This window comes from Diaphorina citri, unplaced genomic scaffold (assembly GCF_000475195.1).
Source record: "Diaphorina citri unplaced genomic scaffold, Diaci psyllid genome assembly version 1.1 scaffold188, whole genome shotgun sequence".
Taxonomy (NCBI): Eukaryota; Metazoa; Arthropoda; class Insecta; order Hemiptera; family Psyllidae; genus Diaphorina; species Diaphorina citri.
In genome coordinates this window covers 175,199-201,731 of record NW_007377625.1, presented here as the reverse complement: position 1 = coordinate 201,731, position 26,533 = coordinate 175,199, and the positions used below count along the sequence as shown (strand labels likewise).

Sequence of the window (26,533 nt, the reverse complement as noted above, 5' to 3'; positions counted from 1 at the left end):
TCGTTTTCTGAATGGCTATACATAATATTTTATGACTTGTGTGAGTTGTGTGATTAAATAACGCTCTCTGTTTGTCGGGTTTTTACCTAGGCGGGACACACAGACAGAATAACAGAAAAGGTCTCATCAAACATCCGCACGCTCCAAGATTTTTTTTATTTAAATCTACAGTCTATCGGACTTTCTCGTCCTATTTCTTTGTTCGCTGAAAATTTCTATGGGGTAGAAAATGGCCAAAAAAGTTACATAATTCACCTTCTTTCCCCCTTAAGAGTAAAGAAATGATATCAGTATATCTAGGAGACCTACATTCTTCAAACCAAACCAATTCTTTGTGAGTTCCACCTAATCATTGTTTCTCATTGACATACCTAATATCTTGGATAAAAAATTTCAAGAAATTTGTGAGCAAGTCAAAAACATCGAAGAATTTTTACTCCATCTTAAATAGTATAACAGTATGTCAAGCGTTAGATACATGGCAAAGCTTTCGTATATTGCATTGTATCTTCGATTCTGAGGTAAATACGAAATTAAAATTGCAAATGTTATGGAACTTGACAAAATTGGCGCGTTTAAGCGAAAGCTTGCGTCACGGGAAAAGTAGAAAGTTTTTGTATGTGATGAATATTGTATTCAAATTTCGTGCAAATTATGAGAGTAGTCAATACAAAAACAGCAAGAAAAAACAAAACAGAGTACGAAAACCAAAGGGAAAGAAATACAAGAATAAAATATAGAGGACTAGCTAAGAAACAAAAAGTCTGTAACAAAACTTAGGTGTTAAGGGAAAGTTTTAGAAGAAGGAATCAAGAAACCCCTAACCAAAAATTTAGAGTTAAAAAAGTAGGTACTCATTCTTTTCTCTTTGTATAACATTTAGGGTTCACATTTTTTTTTCTGAATTTCTGTTCTAAATTAGTAAATAAAATGTGTTATGTGATACATAATAAAGTTAATCAAAATGTTAATGTTTGTAAGGAAGAATAAATATATATAGAAAGAAATATTGTTAGAAAAGTTATCAAGTGGTAGGATAAGTCATAATATTTTGTGGTTACCTATTGGATCTTGATTACATTGCCCTAGACCGTATAATATTATGTTACCTATGTAGGAATATAGACTATGGTAAAAGACCTCCTAAGCCCAAAAAGAACAAAAATCATTTTGCTAGTAAATTTAATTCATGCGTCATATTTACTTAGTAGGTATATGAGACAATTAAAATGATAAAATACGCGGACACGGATAAAACAACTAGCAGCTCCTTCAATCTTCAGTAGCAAATTTTCACTCAACAAATATTCGCGGCGCGGCGGCTTGCCAGTGTCAGTTTTTATTACATTTCCATTATTTTCAATTTTCAGGTATTCGATTAGAGAGAGAGAAAAAAAAAAACATGTGATGCGAAGGGTCAGTGACGGTGTAGTCGCGTCATAAAAACAAAAAAAAAAATTCATAAAAAATAATTAAATAAGAGTGATTTCACAAGCACTGAATCATTATTATACGTAGTAATGTTTTTCTAGAACTTATCAAAGTCTGAAAAGCCTTCTTATGCAATTGCTTGAAATGTTTTCTAAACAAAGAAACTGGATTGTGGTTTCAGCGAATCAAGTCTTATTCACTCACAGTTATCAGTGGTTCATCTTATCAATAAGAACCATAAACATCAGAGATGTGATTATATGTATTCTATAAGAAGGTTCATTTCTCCTCTCGGTAATTTAGTGTGTTTCTGAGACTTTCTTGAATTTATTGCCTTGCTCGTGGACTTGAAAAATTTTACGTACGTTCGATTTTGTTTTCAAAGTTTTCACTTCAGTGTGTAATTGAATAGTTAAAATGAACGCTTTAGTTTTAATTTCCCTTATCTGTGTCTTCCAATTTGTACCAAGTTTTTGTGATGACAGTGCCCAAACAACAACCAGTTCAGATGACACAACAACCGTCGTATCCGTCTCTCCAGGATCCGTCGTAGATTTCAATGAATTTGATGCTGACCTCGATGATGTTTACAAATCAATCGCACAAATAAAATCCAAAGCTTCCAAGTTGGAATTGATTGGACCCAAAATACAAAGCGCCATGCTCCATTTAGAGGGCGATGAGGAAGATGTGGCCCATAAACTGCAAGCCAAATATCAACAAATCCTACCCCTGCTCCAGAAATTAAAGAGTGATGATAGTCAGACGAAAAATCAAGCCCAGGCAGCCAATAGAAGGAGAAGAGACGTTTCATCTACTACCGACACAGAAGTTGATGTCGCTAAAATTGACAATGTTGACGATGCAATTCAAGATGTGAAAATGCTACACGCAGAACATGGCAACACTGATGATAATGATACTGAAATCACTGAGAAGACTACAACAGATTTCACTCAGTCGGATTTTTGGCACATTAACACGGACATTGATGACACTGATGACACGGACATTACTACTGCCATACCTATCGGATCTTATGTTTCTAATAGCACATCTTCCACTGTGACCCCTTCAACATGAAATCACCCTTCTGATGAAATAAATGATGAGGAATAAATGCTCTTTGCTGAAGAAATGTAAGTGATCGCTGAGGGATCAATACCTTGCCCACTCAAAGGCAATACCTACCAATTTCATTAGAAATCTAATACATGATACCTACCTAATTCTCTCAGATCACTTCGCAATTCTTAGGTCATCCGTGTATCAATGATTTTATCAATCAATCTGAAGTAAAAAAAAAAAAAAAAATCTGATTTGTTTGAACCACCTCTACCACCAAAGAAGACAAATGCCATTGAGATAACTTTTTTTTCCATCTTCAATGTTTGTTTCCATAAAACATCACACTTACATAAGCCATTGTGAATGGGCTCTTTGTCATTTGATGATGAGTTGGTACTAATTAATTTAATTAACAAGTTTCCATTTATTTTTGATCGATAAAAAACTCAGAACATACATTTTCTTTATAAATGGTATACCCATATATCCGTATAAGCAGAGCTTGTGCCACGGATGGGGAAGCAGAGCTTGTGCCACGGATGGGGAAAATCTGTAATATTATTTCAGTTGTTTGTTTCTTTATCGTATACAATGTTTGTGATTTTAAACATAATATTTTGAATAATATAGACTTAACTATTTTTTTACACGAAATATCCTTCTGTTCGGCTATTTATTATTCTACTTGAGTTTTAGGTTTTTATGTAGGTGATGATAATAATTTAATGGCCATATCAACATTACTTGTATAAATGGTACCTAGGTATAGGTATTTATTTACTATATGAGATACAGCCAATGTATCAAATTCCTCGAAATTGTAGATCAGAAAACGGACACTTTTTGTAATTTTCTTGTGTGAACCCATGACTTTCTCTACCTTCCTCTATCTGTATTAGATCCCTACTTAAATATTGTTTGAATTAGATACCTACCTATCTTTGTGTTCCCCTGTGCCCTGTGTAAAATAAATGTTTTTCCCGTAGTTTTTATGTTTGAGTTATGAATGAGTACCTACCTAATAAATTCTGTAAGTAGCCCTGTGCCCTGTGTAAAATAAATGTTTTTCCCGTAGTTTTTATGTTTGAGTTATGAATGAGTACCTACCTAATAAATTCTGTAAGACTTTGATAAGTTCTAGAAAAACATTACTACGTATAATAATGATTCAGTGCTTGTGAAATCACTCTTATTTAATTATTTTTTATGAAATTTTTTTTGTTTTTATGACGCGACTACACCGTCACTGACCCTTCGCATCACATGTTTTTTTTTCTCTCTCTCTAATCGAATACCTGAAAATTGAAAATAATGGAAATGTAATAAAAACTGACACTGGCAAGCCGCCGCGCCGGTATAGAAATGGTCTATAATTCTATATTTACCAATACTCTAATAATAGTTTTATAATGCAGGAGCTTCTAAGATGTCTACCAACAAAAATACAGAGCTTTTACACTTGAGTGTAAAATATCTACGTACCTACCTATATGAAAACACCCTGATCTTGAAGGGAATTATTTTCCACAGAACAGAGGCAGTTGAAATAATATACAACCTGCGTTATACAATTTATTCTACATTATTGGATAGGTATTCAGTAACTCCAGATCAACAGTAGGTATAGGAAATGGTAACTTTACTTAGCATTCCATAAACTATTAATATATTTTTTACTATGCCATGAATTTATTCTATGACAAGATAATCTAATGTCAACGGCTCACCTGCTACCTACTTTTTGATATCATGAATTCTTCCAGTACCCAGTACCTCATTACTAAAAATAAATAATCTTTACGAAAGTTTCAAAGACACAAAATGACATTTACCTACGTTTAAGCATTTGTACTTACACACTTCCCTAATTCCCTGATAAAACGGACAAAAATAGCCTGGACTGTGAGTTGGGGTCACAACTCAAGACTAAAACCCTTTCATGGCTATGGGCCGGAAATACTTACAGTGCCTTCCTACCTGCGAAGTCGACGCGGCCTCCATTACAGGCCAAACGTCCCACGGGACCGGGACTAGGCGTTCTGGAAGCGAGCGGCAACCCTAGCAGAGAATCGATAACATCGTCCATAGTGGTCGAACTTGGACTGGGTTTGTTTGTCGGGTTTTTACCTAGGCGGGACACACAGACAGAATAACAGAAAAGGTCTCATCAAACATCCGCACGCTCCAAGATTTTTTTTATTTAAATCTACAGTCTATCGGACTTTCTCGTCCTATTTCTTTGTTCGCTGAAAATTTCTATGGGGTAGAAAATGGCCAAAAAAGTTACATAATTCACCTTCTTTCCCCCTTAAGAGTAAAGAAATGATATCAGTATATCTAGGAGACCTACATTCTTCAAACCAAACCAATTCTTTGTGAGTTCCACCTAATCATTGTTTCTCATTGACATACCTAATATCTTGGATAAAAAATTTCAAGAAATTTGTGAGCAAGTCAAAAACATCGAAGAATTTTTACTCCATCTTAAATAGTATAACAGTATGTCAAGCGTTAGATACATGGCAAAGCTTTCGTATATTGCATTGTATCTTCGATTCTGAGGTAAATACGAAATTAAAATTGCAAATGTTATGGAACTTGACAAAATTGGCGCGTTTAAGCGAAAGCTTGCGTCACGGGAAAAGTAGAAAGTTTTTGTATGTGATGAATATTGTATTCAAATTTCGTGCAAATTATGAGAGTAGTCAATACAAAAACAGCAAGAAAAAACAAAACAGAGTACGAAAACCAAAGGGAAAGAAATACAAGAATAAAATATAGAGGACTAGCTAAGAAACAAAAAGTCTGTAACAAAACTTAGGTGTTAAGGGAAAGTTTTAGAAGAAGGAATCAAGAAACCCCTAACCAAAAATTTAGAGTTAAAAAAGTAGGTTCATTCTTTTCTCTTTGTATAACATTTAGGGTTCACATTTTTTTTTCTGAATTTCTGTTCTAAATTAGTAAATAAAATGTGTTATGTGATACATAATAAAGTTAATCAAAATGTTAATGTTTGTAAGGAAGAATAAATATATATAGAAAGAAATATTGTTAGAAAAGTTATCAAGTGGTAGGATAAGTCATAATATTTTGTGGTTACCTATTGGATCTTGATTACATTGCCACTATTCCATTGGTAACGCGTTTGCTTCCCATGCGGAAGATCTCGGGTTCGATGACTACCATCGAACAAAAGCACTCGTATTTCGATTGCAAATATTTCAACATTTTCAACGGGTAACTTTATGGTCCTGTTGAGTTGACCCAGTACCTACATATATGGGAAGTCTTGTATCTCTTCTTGCCCATAGAGTCTAATTTGGCAGATGTTTCATTGCTACTAAATAAAAAAGGCGATAAAACATCAATCTTAAATACAAAGTAAAAGAAAGCAATGGGTCAAAAATATTGAGCTGCTGAGAGTAAACAACACTATGACTTATCCTAATTAACCTAATGGTTAGAAAATTGTGATGTTGTGATCTTACCTGTTATGTGAAAATGTGTTCTGAGACTACTGGGGGGTATGCAACTGGAAAAGTGGTACAAACTGAGCATCGTGTGAAGTGTGGGGGTTACTAAAAAGTAACGTGTACAAAACATAAGTATTCCACGGAATGCCAAATTTGTTTTCGCTAAATCTCTGGAATGCTGAAGCTACTTCCCGAAAGTTTCGTAAAATTTTCCTCGGCGACAAAAAGAAGAGGTTTACAAAGTTTCCACTATTACAAAATGAAGGCCTAGTTTATAGTTACATGATAATAATTTGAGCAGTATTAGGTGCTACAGCAATAGTTGTACTCATAATTATGTGCTACAGCCGTAACTATATTTAGCATGACTACGCTGCGGTAAAAATAATACGAAGCAAAAAAGGTACGCCATAAAATTCAAATTGAGTTCATCAAAAATACAAGAACTAAAATTGAATTAGTTGGAAATAAATTTCAAGCTTCAGTTTCTAAACGTGAAACTAGGCTTTATATTCCCAACCAGAGGATTATCATTTTTATTTTTTTAATATACCTAATAAAAACACGTAATCAATGGGGTATTTTAAAAATTGTGATTGGACTTTAAAATCTGCCTGACTTCAACGTCATTATTTTTTTATAATATTACAACACATGCGTACATGGGCAGATGTGAATGAAACAAGAGGGATTCAAAATGCTTATTTAGACTAAGAAAACATTTTCTAAATTTATAATAGTCATTAAATAAATAAAAACCTACATAAAACATAGAAACAACATAGACGTAGCTACAGAGGGGAAGGGGGCACAGACCCCTACATAATAATATGGAGAGAATTAGGTAGGTATCATGTATTAGATTTCTAATGAAATTGGTAGGTATTGCCTTTGAGTGGGCAAGGTATTGATCCCTCAGCGGCCTCAGCGATCACTTACATTTCTTCAGCAAAGAGCATTTATTCCTCATCCCTAGACCGTATAATATTATGTTACCTATGTAGGAATATAGACTATGGTAAAAGACCTCCTAAGCCCAAAAAGAACAAAAATCATTTTAATTTAATTCATGCGTCATATTTACTTAGCATATGAGACAATTAAAATGATAAAATACGCGGACACGGATAAAACAACTAGCAGCTCCTTCAATCTTCAGTAGCCAATTTTCACTCAACAAATATTCAGTGCCATATGATGGAATGATGGCATCTTGCTAACTTCCCACTCAGCGTGATCTCATCATCCTGCTAACGAAATTGAATGCCCTCTTCATATCCGTGAACGACTATTTGAGAACATAATTACGAGACGAGACAGGAAAAGACAAGTCAAATATTCGCCCATCTTTTTCCTACGTTTGCAAAGTTATTCATGATAAAACACTTTTTTCCCCATTCAGAAAATATGTCATGTAAACTTTGTTTAAAGTTTCAAGTTATATTTATAAATTGTGAAAAGGTGTGACCAAGTATTTTTCCTCGGAATTCAATTAGCAGGAATTAAAATGCTTTACGTAGGCACTCGAGTGTTCAGGAGAAAAGACATTTGAATTGTGAAAATTCAAGAAGTTAAAGTTAGGTGCAGAATAAAGTGATAATTATTTCAAAGCGTTTCACTCACTACCCAAGTATTTTTCCTCGGAATTCAATTAGCAGGAATTAAAATGCTTTACGTAGGCACTCGAGTGTTCAGGAGAAAAGACATTTGAATTATGAAAATTCAAGAAGTTAAAGTTAGGTGCAGAATAAAGTGATAATTATTTCAAAGCGTTTCACTCACTATACGCACGGAGGGTAAATATGATGATCTGCTAAGTATTATACCTAGGTCGGTACATATAGGTATACCTAGTCAAAAGTGAATTCCACTTCTGTGAATCCATTTTCCTGAGGAAACTTCCTGTGCGTATACGTAAAAGAAGCTTTCGACCGACACCTAGGTAAATAGGCAAAAAAAGAAAATAAAGAAACAAATGCGTTATAGGTAATATTCTGTGAATCCATTTTCCTGAGGAAACTTCCTGTGCGTATACGTAAAAGAAGCTTTCGACCGACACCTAGGTAAATAGGCAAAAAAAAGAAAATAAAGAAACAAATGCGTTATAGGTAATATATTTTAATAATATTTCAATTTCAGTCAATTTTATTTACAAAACGTTGCAAAAATCTCTTTTATTGTTCCGAGTCATATATTGGTATTTTAATCAGAAACTAAATAATATCTTTTGACTTATGCCATTAACTAAAACATTCTTAAGCACCATCAAATGAATATCAAAATTTCAAAGAAAATAAATGTAAGCCTGAAAAAATAAATGATACCTAACTTCCGGAAATGAACATTGAATAATTCCATGTGGAAACGGGACAAAATAAATCGAAAGTAATAAATTATTTATATAAGCGAAAAAATAAGACATAAATAAGATTCTAGGCACCGCTATCTTATATTCAATACCTATATATTTTACGATATAATATAATTATATGCGAAAGCATGCTTTGTATCTTACGTAAGACTAAACAAATTTGGCAGCTCCAAAACTTGGGGCATTAGGAAATAGTAAGGTACCTGATCTGTCTTATCTATCATTCAGGAATTCAACCAACCTATTATGAGTGTAATACCCGACACATTCTTTTTTCATATATTTTATGTAGGTACCTATGAAATTAATTTAACAAAATTAGCTGAAAATATTACTAGGGCTCAAAAATATAGGTAAATTTTAGTTGAGTGTAATACCCGACACATTCTTTTTTCATATATTTTATGTAGGTACCTATGAAATTAATTTAACAAAATTAGCTGAAAATATTACTAGAGCTCAAAAATATAGGTAAATTTTAGTTGGAAAGACAAGCCGGGAGAAAAAATGCGATACATCATTACATGACCAATGGACAGTTGGAAAAGGTCGAAAAGAAAATGTCAAAAAAACACATGAAGGAAGACTGGTACAATGTTTTCACAAACTAACATCTATAAAAAAAAGTAGAAAAAATACAAACAAACAAAATTAATAAACAACGACAATAATTTCATCTAAACACTTATTTTTCTCTAAAGTTTACATAGTGATGGGATTGGATGTGATTTGTATAATTAGGTACAACGAATACTAACATCTATCTCATCCTGAGATTTCTGAGACAACGAAAAGGAATTCTCTTAATTTCAGTTATTTCGACGTCCTTAATCCAATAATTCAACTTTGCTGGGAGGAAAATATGGACAAAACAAAAGGGTAGAGAATGGTCAAAACAGGTATACACTTGTGTTTACCATGGCACGTATTGTTCGGATGTAAGTTTTGGGATATCTCAGAATGTTTTCTTTCCAGCCTGTTACATTCCTTGGAATACCTTTTAATTCGTTCTTACACCGAGAAGGATGAGAACGAAAAGTCCTGGAATCTGGAAGTATAAAGCCCGTCAAGCTCAGTTGGCTTTGCTTATAAAAATGCACTCTCTCTATAATGTTTCCCACAATGCTCAAACTAAACCAGGAACTCTTAGTCAAACAGATAATGAAAACGAAATTGGACTGGAAAAAATAACTGATATAAGGACAGATCAGGCAGATATATGAGTCAATGTTCCAAGTTCGAAGATGATTTACATTGGAATGGTCTTCCAATATTAGAAAAAAAAATCTTCGTTCTTACACCGAGAAGGATGAGAACGAAAAGTCCTGGAATCTGGAAGTATAAAGCCCGTCAAGCTCAGTTGGCTTTGCTTATAAAAATGCACTCTCTCTATAATGTTTCCCACAATGCTCAAACTAAACCAGGAACTCTTAGTCAAACAGATAATGAAAACGAAATTGGACTGGAAAAAATAACTGATATAAGGACAGATCAGGCAGATATGAGACAATGTTCCAAGTTCCAAGATGATTTAAATTGGAATGGTCTTCCAATATTAGAAAAAAAATCCACAAAATTTTCATTCTGCGGTAGAGTCACTTCCGGGTTTGAGGTGTTGGTAAATTTAGCTAGGAGAAAAAAAGAATGAGAGCAAAAATGTAATTTAGCTGGGAGAGTAAGAAAAAAAGCTAGGAGATAAGCCGAAAAAATAGAAAGCTAAGATGGAAGAGTTTTTTGGCTGACCAGAGACTTGGAGAGACTTAATACATTTATGCGATAGTAAATTGGAGGGAGAGAGAGAGAGCGTGGAAAAAAAATATATCCTATTAGTGGATGTAGCAAAATCTCCATAGAAAATATTCTTGGGAATCTTAGTGGATGTAGCAAAATCTCCTTTCTTTTCGGTTGTAGATGATGCGATTTTTACATAATTATGCTGGAATAAATAAACGTGAAACCCGTGAAAAATGATGGAAGGAAGAAATGAAATTTTCCATCGCGTCATAATTATGAGTTAAAAAAAACTTTATTCTGTCAAATTTAAATATTTCTATAGGCAATGGAATATTCAAATTCGAGAACTAACATCTATCTCATCCTGAGATTTCTGAGACAACGAAAAGGAATTCTCTTAATTTCAGTTATTTCGACGTCCTTAATCCAATAATCCAACTTTGCTGGGGGGGAAATATGGACAAACCAAAGGCTAGAGAATGGTCAAAACGGGTATACACTTGTGTTTACCATGGCACGTATTGTTCGGATGTAAGTTTTGGGATATCTCAGGATGTTTTCTTTCCAGCCTGTTACATTCCTTGGAATACCTTTTAATTCGTTCTTAAGAGTAATGGGAAATCTTAGTAGGGACAATCAAAGGGTCAGGGTCACTATCATTGAAAATCATCAGGTGGATATTTCGACGCAAAACGGCACCAAATGTGTTCCAAGGACCCCCAGTTTGGTGAACGATGGCGTAATTTAAAAGAAGGCAACGTTCAGAATACAAAATAAGACACACATTGAGACTCAGTGCCATATGATGGAATGATGGCATCTTGCTAACTTCCCACTCAGCGTGATCTCATCATCCTGCTAACGAAATTGAATGCCCTCTTCACATCCGTGACCGACTATTTGAGAACATAATTACGAGACGAGACAGGAAAAGACAAGCCGGGAGAAAACGATTTTATAACATCAAAAATATCTTCAAAAGACTATTTACAAAATTTAGGTATTGGCTCAATATTTGTATAGTAATGGAAAATGTGATCAATATAATTCGTACCTATTGATACAATAACTTATTTACAATATGTACGGACACTTTTAAGACAAAAAATAAAATAAAAAAAAGTAGAAAAAATACAAACAAACAAAATTAATAAACAACGACAATAATTTCATCTAAACACTTATTTTTCTCTAAAGTTTGCATAGTGATGGGATTGGATGTGATTTATATAATTAGGTACAACGAATAAAAAAAGAACAGAACATCCAGAATAACAAAACTAAAATAACATTTCTCTATGCAAATAATAAGAATGTTTCTACATTTTCATGCAAAAAAAGCAGAGAAGTAGCTTTTCATTTTATACAATCCTATGGAATATCTATTGAGGATATTGGAACACCTATGTAATAAATTATATGAATATCTACATTACGGGAAATGCTGACGACTTGGAAAAAAAAGACCAACAAAAATAATATTACTAACGACACATTTGTTTTTCGAAATTATATAAACAGTTGATTTTCTTCACAAATAAAATAAATAAAATAAAAATGCTAGGTATCTCTTGGAATAAATTTTATAATGTAGCCTTCCTTTTTTAATGCTAATAAAAATGATAAGTACAAATGGGTACCTACTTCAGAAGACTGGTTATATCATTATTATGAAAAAAAAAAAAAAACAAAGGTAACATGAGAGGCAACCATTAAATGTAGCGAAAAACATAAATATTTGAAATAATCCTGAGAATTTTTTCTATATTGTATATTGTACAGCAGCAGCTTTTACCATTTATTTATTTATTTTTCAACTTAATTCGTACTACTCAATACGTCAAGAAAAAAGTCAATGCATCGCTATAGCAAATACCACGCGAAAGAAGGCAACACTCAGAAAAAAGGAAAGCTACAACAAAAAACGTCAGCGGACAAAAATAAATATAAATCAAAAAAGGTGCCAAAATAAGTGTGTCGGAAAAAAAGTATTGGATGGAACTAAAAATCAAATGGAAATGAGGAATTGGAAATTTAGGTTGAGGACAGCTCACCATTAGTGTTGGCGCAGACTTTGGCACTCTTACTAGACGCGAGAGAATTGTTCAGGTTGAGAAAATAGTCGGGGGGCAAGGCGGGATTATTGACTGGAGAAGAAGGAGGAATTTCGATGGGTCGACAACCGATGAATGAACTCTCCAGCCAACACTTCTCCACTTTCCCGGTGCTACCCTTCGGGGAGATTGATCTGAAAAGAGGAAAACGAGAAAAATCAATAATGAAGTTTCTTACAAAACGAAAGTTAAAGTATCAACAGCCATTCCCTCAATCCCTCTGTAAAAACCAGGGTGTAGCACCTGCTTTTGTAGAAGATAATCAATTCAAAGGATACATCTAAAGAATATTGTTTACATTTCGTCAGAAGAAAAAATAAAATTATGAAAAGCAAATTTATTTCATTTAGAAAGGGTACCTACCTATTTGATTGTCTTGTATTTTCTTATGAATCTGGCCCTGAACTATTAATGTATTCAAATATTGTTACAAGGTCTTCATTTCACATGCTATTCTTTATTTTGATAAAATATGGATGGTACCTTTTAGGTGTGTTTATACGAATGTTAGGTAAGATAACACATTTTCCACATAGGAAAAGCGGGAATACAGGACCTACGACACTTACAACAAATATCTAGTCATTCTAGTCCGATTGCCGATGCTACAAGGTCTTCATTTCACATGCTATTCTTTATTTTGATAAAATATGGATGGTACCTTTTAGGTGTGTTTATACGAATGTTAGGTAAGACAACACATTTTCCACACAGGAAAAGCGGGAATACAGGACCTACGACACTTACAACAAATATCTAGTCATTCTAGTCCGATTGCCGATGCCAATTGGATAAAAACACGCCATGCAAAAACCAATTTGGCAGATAAGATAACAAGTACATGTTAAAGAGTGCGTACCTATGCCGATTTTGATAAAGCTTCTGTAGAAACCTTATCGATGAAAGCAAATATTTGAGAGCATCTAAAAATATACTTGTAGTATGAGATAAAGGGGAGTTGAGGGCAAGAGACATTTGACTAGAACTGCTATCAGAACAAACATTTATGCAACCTGTCCGGGTATACATATTAACTTTTTTAATTATTATTTATCTATTTATTATTTATTTTTTCTTCATTAGAAGCCAATAACAAGGGCGACACACACCCCGGAGCCACCTGAAAGTAGCCCAGAATATTTGCCATTGAAATTCGAGTGCAAATTTCGACGTCGAGTCTGGAAATCGAACACAGGACTTTCTGCAACACAAGTGCGTAGCATGTTTTGTTTGTTTGTGATCATTTATTTATTATTATTTTTTTTTTTTTACAAATTTTACGAAATGACGAAAAAAGTTGACGTATCTACTCTTGCTGATAAAAATAAATAAATAACAATCAATTTGCTTGACATCTTACCTGGTGAGTTTCGCAGGGCGGAGCTCGAATACGCGGACCCCAGACTGGACAGACTTGTGGTTTTCGACGAGAGGCCGGGCCAGTGGTGGTTCTGGCCGGGAGGAGGCACGCCCGCGTCCGAATGTCGCTTGAGTAGGAATCCCTGGGCCGGGACCGGATGGTTCTTGTACCACTCGGGTACGTCGAGTTTCTGAAGGGATCTCTGGACTCGTAACTCATGCTCGCTGAGAACGCGTTCCTTACGCAGGTCATTTTCAGGGGGCTGTGAACAGGAAGAAGGAGGAAGGTTGTGGTTAAAATAATGGAATATCGTCGAATTAAAACAAGGTTTTACCAGTCTCATGTTCAAAGGCACTGGGCTTTTGTGCCAGCGCAGACTAACATACTCGTACAGTTAACATGATACTTAAGGCCCGTTCCTCCTAGTCGTTCGGAAGAAAATCGTGTCGTGTGTAGTGGGAACACTCTTATTTAAATTACATTGCCTACAGGACATTCGGACAAAAAAATCGGATGAAACTCACGACAAGTGGGACCGTACCTTAACACCTACATCATTGTGACGGGGAAAAAACCTTTGTTTTACTAGCTCAATAGTTAGACAAAGGTTGAAATTCATTGGCTGAGAAATTGTCACGAATTGCACAATATCCAGTTGCGCTTACTTGGGTGATGTTTCAAAGTCATAGAGCAGGAAAAATGAGGACCAACGGAATTTTTCTTTTTCTTAGATCCCGAGATAAATCGATTTAAATCTTTAGATACTTGTACATAAATACACACTTGAACAGATACGTAAAATGTAGAACACTAGATATTCCCTCAAGATTTAAGCCTTGCAGCGAAATATTTTTCTATTCAACGCTCTGGAAATTCTCTTTTCTCTTTGCCCGATAGACCACACACACATTCTATACGATATTCAGAGCCATTCAGAGTGGAGTGTGATGTAAAGTTTTGGAACAAGGTTTGCATGTTCATTGAAAAATGCAGAAAATGTGAAATGAGGTAACCTGATAGAGATGGTCTGATGGATGAAGGAAAATGACATGATCAGATGGCAAACATCATGGTAAAGAGAGAGAGTCCTGTTATTGACACAGTAACGAGACTACAAGAATAGCTAACAAAAATGGTGTAAAAATATTGAGGAGAAAAAAGTTACGTTAACATTTATCTCCAGAAACATGCATTTTCAGCATAAAACTGATCTTCTCGCCCATCTGACGGGATGGGCATGCTACGATAAAGACCACACGAGACTAATACAGGAGTTGTTTCATTGCTACGAAATAAAAACTGCGGTGAAACAACACATTCATAATCTTGTCCTATTGAAATTCTGGTGGAATTGGAGGCGATGGAAGGGTATTGCTTGAAATTTGAAATCCATAGAACATTAACTGCTCGTGTGTAAGCTACTTGTCCAAAAATAATAATAGATAGGTAAACCTATTCCTACATTACCTACCGATTAAAAACTAAAATTGGGTAGTTATAAATTATGTAAACAAAAATTAAAATGTCTTTCACTACTGACGAACAGAATGTTTGTTAAAATACCTATAAAATACCAAAAATTAAAATACCTACCTATTTCAAAATGAATTCTAGGTATGGTGGTAGATTTTGATCTTTCCAAAAAAACTACTATGTACCTTCTGTAAACTACGTAATTTTTATAAACTAATTTTACCTATATAGACACCGCTAAGAAATTAACTATACCTACCTAATTATTATAGGTAATCATAGGTACCTATACCTACACTCAAGTCTAATAGGTATGATACATAGGTACACAAAAAGCCCACTCTGAGGATTAGGTGGAGGGACAAACAGCCCTAAAGGTCGGGTTAAGCTTGTACGAATCTACGAAATGGGTATGATAGCGGAGTTAGCTTGAAGCTTTTTTTCCCAGCTTTTCTTCTTATTAGTTATTTCATTCAGTTACCTTGCTAAGAACCTTCTTTACTAAAGAAACTTCGCAATATTCCAGACTTTGAAAACTGCGTCATAACCCAATTCCTAAACGAGTATAGGTAGGTCAGTACGGTGAAATTATTCCGCACTTTTTTTTTCTTTTTGTTCTGTTTGTTCTTTCTTTCTCTCTCTCTCTCTCTTTCTCTCTCTCTCCCTCCCTCTCTCTCTCTTTCTCTCTTTCTCTCCCTCGCTCTCTCTCTCTCTCTCTCAAGAAATTTCAATTCTGTTAATGTTAAGCATTGAGTTCTTGCTCTTCCTATACAAATGTCGTTCCCCGATTAATGGGTTTCACTAATCTACTCTAATTTGGGTTTTACTATTGGGTTTTTTTTTTTTTTTTTTTTTTTTTTTTTTTTTTTTTTTTTTTTTTTGGAAACTGACGACCGATCGACCTCTGGAAAATTGACCACTACTCGAAAGCAGAGGTTCCGTTTATCGAAAGGGAACCTTTCGTTACGCCTACGCCTAATGGGGATGGCTTTCATTCAATTTTAAAAACAAATGCAAATTTTCCTGAGCTAGACCCAAAGCTTCAGACTAGTATCTCATAATTTTCAGCCCATTTTGTGGCGCGAATTCAACTATCGAATACATTATCTATATTTGTATTAATGTTTGAAAATATTCAATCAATGCATCGAAACATTCGAATTCCATTCGGAACTTCTCAATATGGCCTCGTCCCTGATCTTCGTCTTGAAATTGAAAGATCTTGGCTCGTAACTCGTATTAATAGAAATGAGGGCAATAACATCAAATTCTCGATGTGTTATTCCTTGGTACGCAATGTTGCATGCTCTAGCGCCAGTAGTGTTATAGTGACGGAGGTTGCCAAACTGTGCACTATGATTTGCACAGGACCTGGAGGGAAATGACCAAACCTAATCATCATATATAATCCTATATTTTAGCCAGACACCTGGGAGCAGCCTAAGGGGACATAGTCGACTGAACCGTCCACACTGCCTTGATTCACCTCGTCGATCGACGGCTTTGGATAGATCGATCTAGATCTGTCAGACCGCCGGAACGTGTTTTGGCGGTTTGTCTGACAATCAGAACTTGAGCTGCTTGATGATTTATTCAAATCAAATCTGTTTTTTCTAGCCATAGCACCACCCATTTCTGCTAATATGGCCACGGTCACCACAGCGGTTCCCAAATCTGAAGGTTGATATAGTGGAATCCCAACAGTTTGATAACCCCTGTCCTGTCATATTTACAGGAGTGCCAAGATGAGTCAGATGGAATGCAGGAATTTTGAGAGTAATAACTCCCGGAGTATGAAATTCCAGACTCATATTTTTCTTCTAATGCGTCGTTATCTAATGCATTGAATTTATGGCTTGTTGAAGTTTCCTTATGGACTTTTTATGGCATGGAGGTGAATTACCTAATGTTTTGTGTAATAAGAACAAAAATCCAATTGTTTATTGAATTATAAATTTATAACCTACTTGTGTTGTAATCTCGTATTATTGATTTATTAGGTCCTATGGTACATTTCATGCAAACTTTAACAATTTCACGTTATAATGTCTATTAAAGATGTCAGGGTAAATATAGCCTACTGAACGCATTTAGCACCAGTATTCTTACTACCAAATGGTCACCTAAATAATATTATGAGCATGTAGTCACTTTTCTCGTCTGATGATCAGATACACTTCGCATTTTTCATTTTGTTCTTTATAACGAAAGAAGAACTTCTGAAACAGAAGGAGGAGAAGGAAGAGGAAAAACAAAACAGACAAATCAGAGAAGGTTGTTTTTTTCCTTCTAAATTGTAACTTTCTGGTATCTTTGGTATTTAAGAAGAAAAAGAAAGAGAGTATGAGAAAGAGAGAGAGAGAGAGAGAGAGAGAAAGAGAGAGAGAGAGAGAGAGAGAAAGGAAGAGATTTTATTATTATTTCTATCATTTAATTTCCTTTCCAGTTTCCATTATTCTCAAATAATAATAAAAAAGAACATTTATCTCTCTCTTTATTTCTCTCCCTCTGTATCTCTCTCTCTCTCTCTCTTCAAGAAATGGATAAAGTTTTGATTTGGGTACCACTAAAAAGGAAGAAGTCGGTAAAAATTTATCCGAAAATAGAAAAATTCCGGTATTCATGATGGAAAGTTGGTCTTATAGCTCCGAGACTCAAGGGTTAGATACTAAACTGATGATATAGGTAAGTACTCGTAATATTACCTATATCTTGTCCATTCCTGTACCATGTGTTGATAAAGTTGGACTTTAGTATCATTCTTGAAAGTTCATTCAATTGATACGGTTTGTTCAAGTGAACACAGAGCACATAGCAATGGAGAGTTTCGTAGAAAAAATCATTGACATAACATTTGCATTTGGGGAAAAAAATCTCCAAGAGAGAATAACCGTCAAGTGAATCACTTATTTCTGAAGCACGTTATTGCTGATATGGAGCTTTACCTATCTTAGGTTGAAGAAAGTTGTTATAGAAACATATTTGTTTATTGATAGTGACATGGCAGGTCACAGAAATAGATATTAGATTCTGTGGTTTTTGAAGTAAGTGTCTATGATGTCTATGTCAGACTTTGGTCACATAAAATTAAGTTTGACTTGGATCTAATAAGTAGGTAGATATAAAAGAGAACTTACTGCTGATGTGATTAAAACCTTTGATCTGGAATCTTCTATGATAGTAGGTGTGATAAAAGTTGGTAAGGTAAGACAGATAAAAATAATGAGGAAAAAGTACCAAACAGGAATGATGCCAGTGGCAAAACCGTTACTTTAGATAAGAAATCCTAGAAGTTAAAGGCATGTGAAAGGATAACACAAGGAAATTTATCAGACATGCAAAAAATATAAACTCTAAAAATAGCAAACAATCTTCCCGTTGTAATATTCCCTGAACAATTTCGATATCTGAAAATTGATAACGAAAAAAATACAATGGAAAGTACAAATAATAATAAACATTTTTGAACAAAACAAAATTACTGCGGTCAGGAGTGAGTTATTCAAAGTGCATGTTTACCCAACCCTCTAGAGATTTGTAATTTTTGTAATATTGGCTTTTTATTTTTAACATTGTAGTTTTATAATAGTTGTACAAGTAGGTAAAACAATATCTAATACTAATTATACAAATAAATGGTAAAAGACACCCAACTCTAATCAAGAAGGGACATCATTATGACAGAATTTGATATAAATGTACCTACCTGGATACTAGTAGGTACCCATTCCAGGCAAGATACGGGCAAGATTACGAAATGTATGAAAAAATAAAAATAAATAGATAAAATATACGGTAAAAATAAAAACGCTCCATTTGGTATGGCACATGGATGAAATAGACGCAATATAAGGTAGAGAGGTGAACGTGGAAGACACCAACAGTTTCAACAGAGTCCCAAAGATAAACTCGACAGCAAAAGAGATAAGGGTCAACAGGGAAACAAATGACAAAAAGCAATCCTAATGTTCACATTAGGGAAAAAAAGAAGTGGGAACAAGGAAAATAAAGATGAAAAGGTAAAGGACAGGGTCAGAACTGCCTGCAGAAATACTTTATACTGAAAGCGTGGTGCAATCAAGGATCTGCGACTGTGAGACAGGTTTTCTATTGAGAATTTATTTTATTGAGGTCACAGGATATCACATGGGAAGATGGGAACTTGAGATGTAAGAACAGTGATATAAATTCTTTGACCGTGTTATGATGGTTATAATATTCAGAAGGTGATGCGCAAACCTTAACAGCTTACGTAACTTGAACTTTGAAAAGTTTCAATGTTTACCCAAGTTTCTCGTTAAATAGGTACCTATGTTGACAAGTTTGTTAAAGATCAAAGAAAGTATACAAGTATACTGTAGCAACTTCATTTACAAAGTCACATATTTATCTAGACATCATCAAAACAGGAAGCAGAAGATTTATCGTTTATAAAAATTAAGATGTCTCAATTGTCATTTGATTTTCTTACATTGGCAATTTTCGGTGGATTCCTATCCTAATACCGGCTGATATTCATGCAATCTCAATCGTCTCACCCTTACCCCTTTATACTTGAAGTGATGGACAAGATCAAGACTTGTGTCAAAAAAATAATCTCAGCTTGAGGAGAGCTGTTAATTTGAAAATGTTCTTCAACAAACACTTACTCCCCGATTGTGAGGTTTAATGACTAGAAATTAATCATTTGCTTAATGAGAAAAGTTTCCTAATGTTCATTACTTTCCAGTTCACTAATAACACCAACATTTCAAACTTCAATGTATCTTGTTGTTGGGTTTTCCATGTCCCCCCTCTTCTGATTAGTTCAAATAAAGCGTCTTCCATTTAATAAAGGCGTATCGCGGATTAGATTACATTTATATTGAGCGTGCCGAAAAAGATACTCCGTTATTAAGATTGACAGTTCTAAAGACTTTAGAAATACTTTTGATACAGAAGATAATCTCCAAGTTTTAAATAAATTAGGTATCTGATACTGGCTGATCAGTTTTGGAATACAAATGAGGTAGGTAAGTGTTTAGCTCCATGGAAGCTAAAAAAATATTACTTTTACAAGCTGCAAAATTTACAGTCCAAAAACTCAAGTCTACTAGATATAGGTACTTGTAAACAATAAAGGTTCTGATAGTTATTTGTCATAGATATCCATTTATTTTCCGTCTACGAAGAAAGGAAAGCAGACGGAAGGAAAGAAGTCAAGTCTACTAGATATAGGTACTTGTAAACAATAAAGGTTCTGATAGTTATTTGTCATAGATATCCATTTATTTTCCGTCTACGAAGGAAGGAAAGCAGACGGAAGGAAAGCAGAAGGAAGGAAAGAACGAAGGAAAGCAGTAAAATGGCAACGAAGAAAATCGAGAAAATTAAAAATAGCTGAAATTCCTGCTGCACAGTCAACCAGATCCATTAACGCGTTGAATAACAGCTTCAAATATGTTATTAGATCGATATTCTTCAAGACGCAGATTATAATTTAGTTCTGGTTTGCTAAAAAAATCACATATTTCTAGTACCGTCCTACCATGTTGGGAATCGAAGGCTATTACTAAAAATACCGTAATACTAGTCTCCCAACCCTAGCCTCAATGTACCTGATCAGCACAAATCACAATACATGATACAGGTAGGTATTCAAGTAGGTTTGCCTAATAATGGCAATAAGCTATGCTAAGAATAATATTATTGATAAGTCAAAGGAAATATAATCTTTGCCAGTGTCTGGTGCATTCAATCAAGTATAAAAACAAAAAGAGTTCACTTAAAGAAAGTGATATTACATTTGTGCAATGTATACTTTGCGACAGAGGCGGACAGTATGTAAGGGGGGCTCAAGCATCTCTGTTCTTAGTAAATACTGTCGAAAGAGCAGTAGCAAATTTCCAGGACGAAATACCTACCTACCGAAAATATTGCAAATAACGCGTTGAATAACAGCTTCAAATATGTTATTAGATCGATATTCTTCAAGACGCAGATTATAATTTAGTTCTGGTTTGCTAAAAAATCACATATTTCCAGTACCGTCCTACCATGTTGGGAATCGAAGGCTATTACTAAAAATACCGTACTAGTTCGTAGAAAACGCACACAAATCATAATTAATACATGTGATGTTCAGACTGTAGTTATCCTACTGAAACATGAAGTACATGTCGGAGTGTAGGAACGCAGTGCTGTGTGGAAAGAGAGGAAACTGAGGATTTTAATCATCCCATCGAAGAAAATCCTAATCCTAAAGTGCTCATTATTTACCATTAATGCTCAAATGAAACTGAAGACATTTAGCTTAGAAATGAGCTGTACCCACTATCACAAAAGAAGCAAACATCGGCTTAAAAGCAAACGAAATAGAAGTTTAAGTAATGACTAGTGAACTACTAATTAAAAGTAAATAACCAATCACGCAATGTTTGTGTCCAAATCACGTCATTACCTAATTATGCAGCCGAGTACAATGTCAATAACATTACAATCACATTTTTTTCAATTGGTCATTTAGTGTATCTCTTTCAAACCTCTTTCCAATGTCTACTGCACTGATTCAATCATCAATGCATGATGTAGAAAAAGTAGAATAATTATGCATGAATGGAGTTATTAGAGTTTGCCAGAGTACGTAATGATTGCTGATTGCTTCTAATTTAAGTGTTTTTATGTCATTCATATGCAAGAGGGGAAATGCAATGAAAATTACTCCAATTCGGTCTTGATTCCCAGTCAAGGTTGTTAATAAAGTTAATATTCTTATGCTTCTTGATAAAATATTATAAAAACAAAGGGCAATATAATTATTCAATTTTCCTTTGATTATTTCAAAGAAGGGGATCGATCTATGACACCGTTTGATGATTTCAAGGAATAGACAGGCAGATTTATATCTTTGATTACTTCGATAGTATCTCTTTTATGAGGGGTAACTTACCCACGTAGATTCACTTCAAAAGAAAATGAACATTTTCGGTAAATATGTGGTGCCCATAAGTGACAGGAGTAAGGTAAGGAGTTATTTTAGGTCCATTTACTCCTAGGTCTACAGGTTCCTGTTGAAATGATTGTTGACATAAGGTATTTTCTGAGCATACTTGGAGAATATTCGGGGTACAGGTGCGGAGACTGTACAAGGGTACATGAGCCTAAAGAACCAGCTAGGGGTCAGATGATAGTATATCATGAAATATAATCTTTGCCAGTGTCTGGTGCATTCAATCAAGTATAAAAACAAAAAGAGTTCACTTAAAGAAAGTGATATTACATTTGTGTAATGTATACTTTGCGACAGAGGCGGACAGTAGGTAAGGGGGGCTCAAGCATCTCTCTTCATAGTAAATACTGTCGAAAGAGCAGTAGCAAATTTCCAGGACGAAACACCTACGGAAAATATTGCAAGGTTCAAGCGAGAACAAAATAAGGATTTAAAAAGAAGACGAGACAATCATACGAAAGATGTGCTGAAAATAATGAGATATGAGGAAAAGTACGTAGGTGTGTGCCAAACATGAAGTAAATACATAACAAGAAACGCCAGGTGTGCTTTGGGGAAAGAAATTAGGTTTATTATATTTCCATATGTCGTAAACAATATGTATAATGTACTTGTAGGTACTCCAGACTGACAAATGCCAAGATTTGGGTTTTAAAACTTAGAAATCAGTTGAAAAATGGAATGAATCACAACAGGTAAAGGTGCATTATAGCAGACTTCAAAATACATTAAGTCATGTTCCGGAGTTTCCTTTTGTCAAAAATAAAAGAAGTCCTGGGTTGGTTCATTTCTTCATTTCCTCGTAAATCCACATTTTAGGCAAATCAGGAAGTTACTAATACTCCCAGAATTTATTCGCGCCTCCATAACACAAGCTCATGTAAGAAACCATCAAGACCTAATGCTAACGGTAAACTCTTACTCACACTAGGCAATGGCGTTCTAGCCTTGAGGAAATTAAAATTGATGATCTACTCGCAACGCTGAATGCATTTAAACAATCTTTTAATTGGTATGCATGCGAAGCGCTCAGAATATATGCGAGATTGTAACTAACTCCACGATTCTATCTGAACTCGGTATGATTGAGTGTGGGACGATATTAATGCAGAATTTGTATCAGAGTGGATTCCTTGAAATGACAATGATAGAATTTAATGACAATGGTATGTACTAATCTAACTCTTTAAAAAAAAAAAAAAAAACTTGAATCGGATTCGAACCACCAACCTCCAATACCTACTCTTCAAATACAAGAAAATTCTCTTTTTCCTATACATAATATAATTTTCGGTATGAAAATACATACCAAAATATACAGACATTTTTTTCACTTAGGTATTTCTATTCGTTCTTTCTCCCAATTTTCGTCTAACGCCGAAGTATCTGCACGCCTAATTTAGAGTTGCTGAAATTGTTTTCTCTCGTCTTTCATCGATTTCGTTATCACTTCGTTCTGGCAGCATCTCGTCCAATTAAAATCAAGGTCAAACAAGGAGGAAGAACAAGAAGAAGAATAAGGAGGAGGAGAAGGAGGAGGAGAAGAAGAAGAAGGAGAAGAAGAAGAAAGAGGAGGAGGAGAAGAAGAAAGAGGAGGAGGAGGAGGAGGAGGAGGAGGAGAAGAAGAAGGATAAAAAAGCCCACTCCGAGACTAGTTGTTGGGGCAAACAGCCCTAAAGGATCGTTTAAGCTTCTACCAATCTACGAGGGGTTAGACAGCTACAAGTATAATATGAAGAGAATATTATAGGTGCGGACATTGGAGACTAGATAATACTGGTGTCTGAACGTACGCACCTACGTAATGGTGTAAATATTGCTGTAAGGTGTGATGAAGTCACAGACTAAATCAAGAGCAAACACACTCTATTCTAATAGGTACCTACCAGTATTGGCCTGCCAATTCTACATAATAGGTATATCATACCTCGGTACCTACCTACTAGGTACATATGTTATAGGTATTTGCTCTAATCATATCCACAAATATAGCAACCATATATAGGTAACGTAGTAGTTAACCAGTAACTGTGATGAAAAATCTATTGTATAGGTTTGTTTGTATGTCTGTCTATTTCACCATAGTTCTCAACAGTAAGTCTGATTTTTATCAAACTTGATAAGCAAGTTCAACGCATGAAGGAAATTTAAGTGTGGATCCAACTGGGCCTTTCAAGGAGCCCCCATAAGACTGTTTTTATGAGTTCTACAGTTCACGGGACCATTAGTTTGATCAGTTTTGGCCCCAATTGAGCCTTGAAAGGACCCCGTAAGAACACTTCTTCTGCAGTAATGTTATAAGTTTTAAAGGCTCAATTGGGTCCAAAACTGATCAAACTAATGGTTCCGTAAATCAGATATAGCTGATTTAATAATTTGCTCAGTTTGAACCCTTTTGGGCCTTTGAGGGGCTCCCATAAGGGTCCATTTTCTACAGTTCCCTGCACTATTTACTTACATTCAGGTCAATGAGCCGACACTCGTACAGATAACAAGGTTGGGCGATCCGATATTCCAAATCCATTTACCTCGGCTCAACGCAACGTTTGGTTAATTGTCAAGGTCATGGTTGGTGGTTAACCGATTAGTGGTTCATTTATACTGTCACATGGTGTGGGACGATATTAATGCAGAATTTGTATCAGAGTGGATTCCTTGAAATGACAATGATAGAATTTAATGACAATGGTATGTCGTTATCGTTAGGACATCAGATGTCAATATTATCACTGAATGGACAACAGAGTGACTTTTCTGGGGTAAAGAGACTCCTCTATTCTTGATGGGACGTTACTCATGCTTGCAGAATTTGTATCAGGGTGAAAGAGTGGATTCCTTGAAATGACAATGATTGGAATGTCGTCAACTATTACACATCAGGTAGATGTCAACTATGTATTACAATTTCAATGTAGTACAATGAGCTCGCTGTCTAGGATTCTATAGGGGTAAAGGTATTTTTTTGCGGGTTTTTTTTTTTTTTTTTTTTTTTTTTTTTTTTTTTTTTTTTTTTTTTTTTGATCGCGGGTTACGCGAGATTTTTGTAGCTCTTTTAATGAAAGAGTTGCATCTGTTATTCAAATGTTGTTTTTGTTTTTGTTGTTATTGTGTTATGTAGGTACCTAGAAGAGATAGGTAGATAGGTATATTAGCTAACTAACGTTCGGCATTAGATTTTTTATTTATTTAGTTATTTAGGAAGATAGGGTTAAAATAGGGATTACTGTTTGTGCATTCATATAAAGTGGAAAACTTTAGAAAGTAATCATTCGAACAAGACAAAAATAAAGAGTACCTTTACCTTATCTACTTTGTAGCTTACCTATATTACCTGCTACTATTACGAGTACCTAAGTGCATCTCTAAACATAAAATATGCCTAGACCAACCTATACCGTCTAGAAACCATGTACTAACACATTTTTATTGCAAAAACACTTAAAAGTGGAGAACTTGTAGCTTACCTATATTACCTGCTACTATTACGAGTACCTAAGTGCATCTCTAAACATAAAATATGCCTAGACCAACCTATACCGTCCAGAAACCATGTACTAACACATTTTTATTGCAAAAAATTACAGTCCGTAAGAAGTATAACACTTGAAAGTGGAGAATGAGGTAAAGTAACGGATGTCAGAGGCATTAAATTCAAATTAAGTGTTATTAAGTCCCATTATTTAGGAGAAAACATAAACAGTGAGCCTCCATTAATGTCAGTAAAAGCAGCCTTTGCAGTTAAACACATTGCTATACATTTTACCTCCATTACGTGGAAATAAGGAAATTCCCTTGCTTAGTAACATTATCATTATCACTCAAGCGTCAGGCATTTTCCTTGGCCTTAGACTCTTTGGAGTTTAAATTTCCAAGAAAATGTTCTTTGGGTACATCAGCGATTTTTTTAGTTTCGTTATATACACTTAGGTAATGTCCTAAATATGTAGGTTATAGTTTGTTTTTTCCGTTTTCTGTTTGTTCTTTGCATCAAGCCTGACGATGAGTAGTACCTCTTGTAAATTTTTGCACAAAAAAATAAATTGAAATAAATTGTGATATAGTTCAATCAACTTTCCCTTTTCCTCTTTACAGCTTGTAAAATATTGTATAGGTGCAGTCAGAAAAACGCTCCAAAGTTTCAGTAGGTACCAGTACCTCGAACTAAGAATGAACTAGGAAACTTGTGCAAAAACGGTAAGTTTTCTGATAAGTAGGTATCTACGTGAAGTCTTTTCCGGCAAAATAATAATCCGTATTAGGAATTCAGTAATGTAGAGCACAAAAGGAGCCAATCTTCCTAGCAGCAAGATGACAAACAGTGTGAAACAGAGAAAACAATGCTCAACGTCTCAAAACAATAGCAATAAGAGGCTTTGGAAAATCAAGTACCAGAGACAAAGTTACACTCTGTGTAGACGAATCAATACTCACAACTTGCATGATGGAGTTGGAAAACATAAAAAAAAGTTTTAGTTTGTGACTTTGTGACACTTCAGAGAGGTTTTTTGTTTTTACTGTTTT

General features: G+C 34.7%; 1 protein-coding gene across 1 annotated transcript in view; it reads right to left on the bottom strand.

The window, feature by feature from the left end:
- Window positions 1–26,533, bottom strand: part of LOC103505666 — a 98,045-nt gene that overhangs the window by 4,533 nt on the left and 66,979 nt on the right. Inside the window, exons 5-8 of the mRNA XM_026820951.1 lie at window positions 13,552–13,813; window positions 13,051–13,204; window positions 12,132–12,325; window positions 4,464–4,626 (exon numbers count right to left, since the gene is read on the bottom strand). Of these exons, the coding sequence (XP_026676752.1) occupies window positions 4,464–4,626; window positions 12,132–12,325; window positions 13,051–13,204; window positions 13,552–13,813 (773 nt within the window). The remainder of the gene's footprint in view (window positions 1–4,463; window positions 4,627–12,131; window positions 12,326–13,050; window positions 13,205–13,551; window positions 13,814–26,533) is intronic.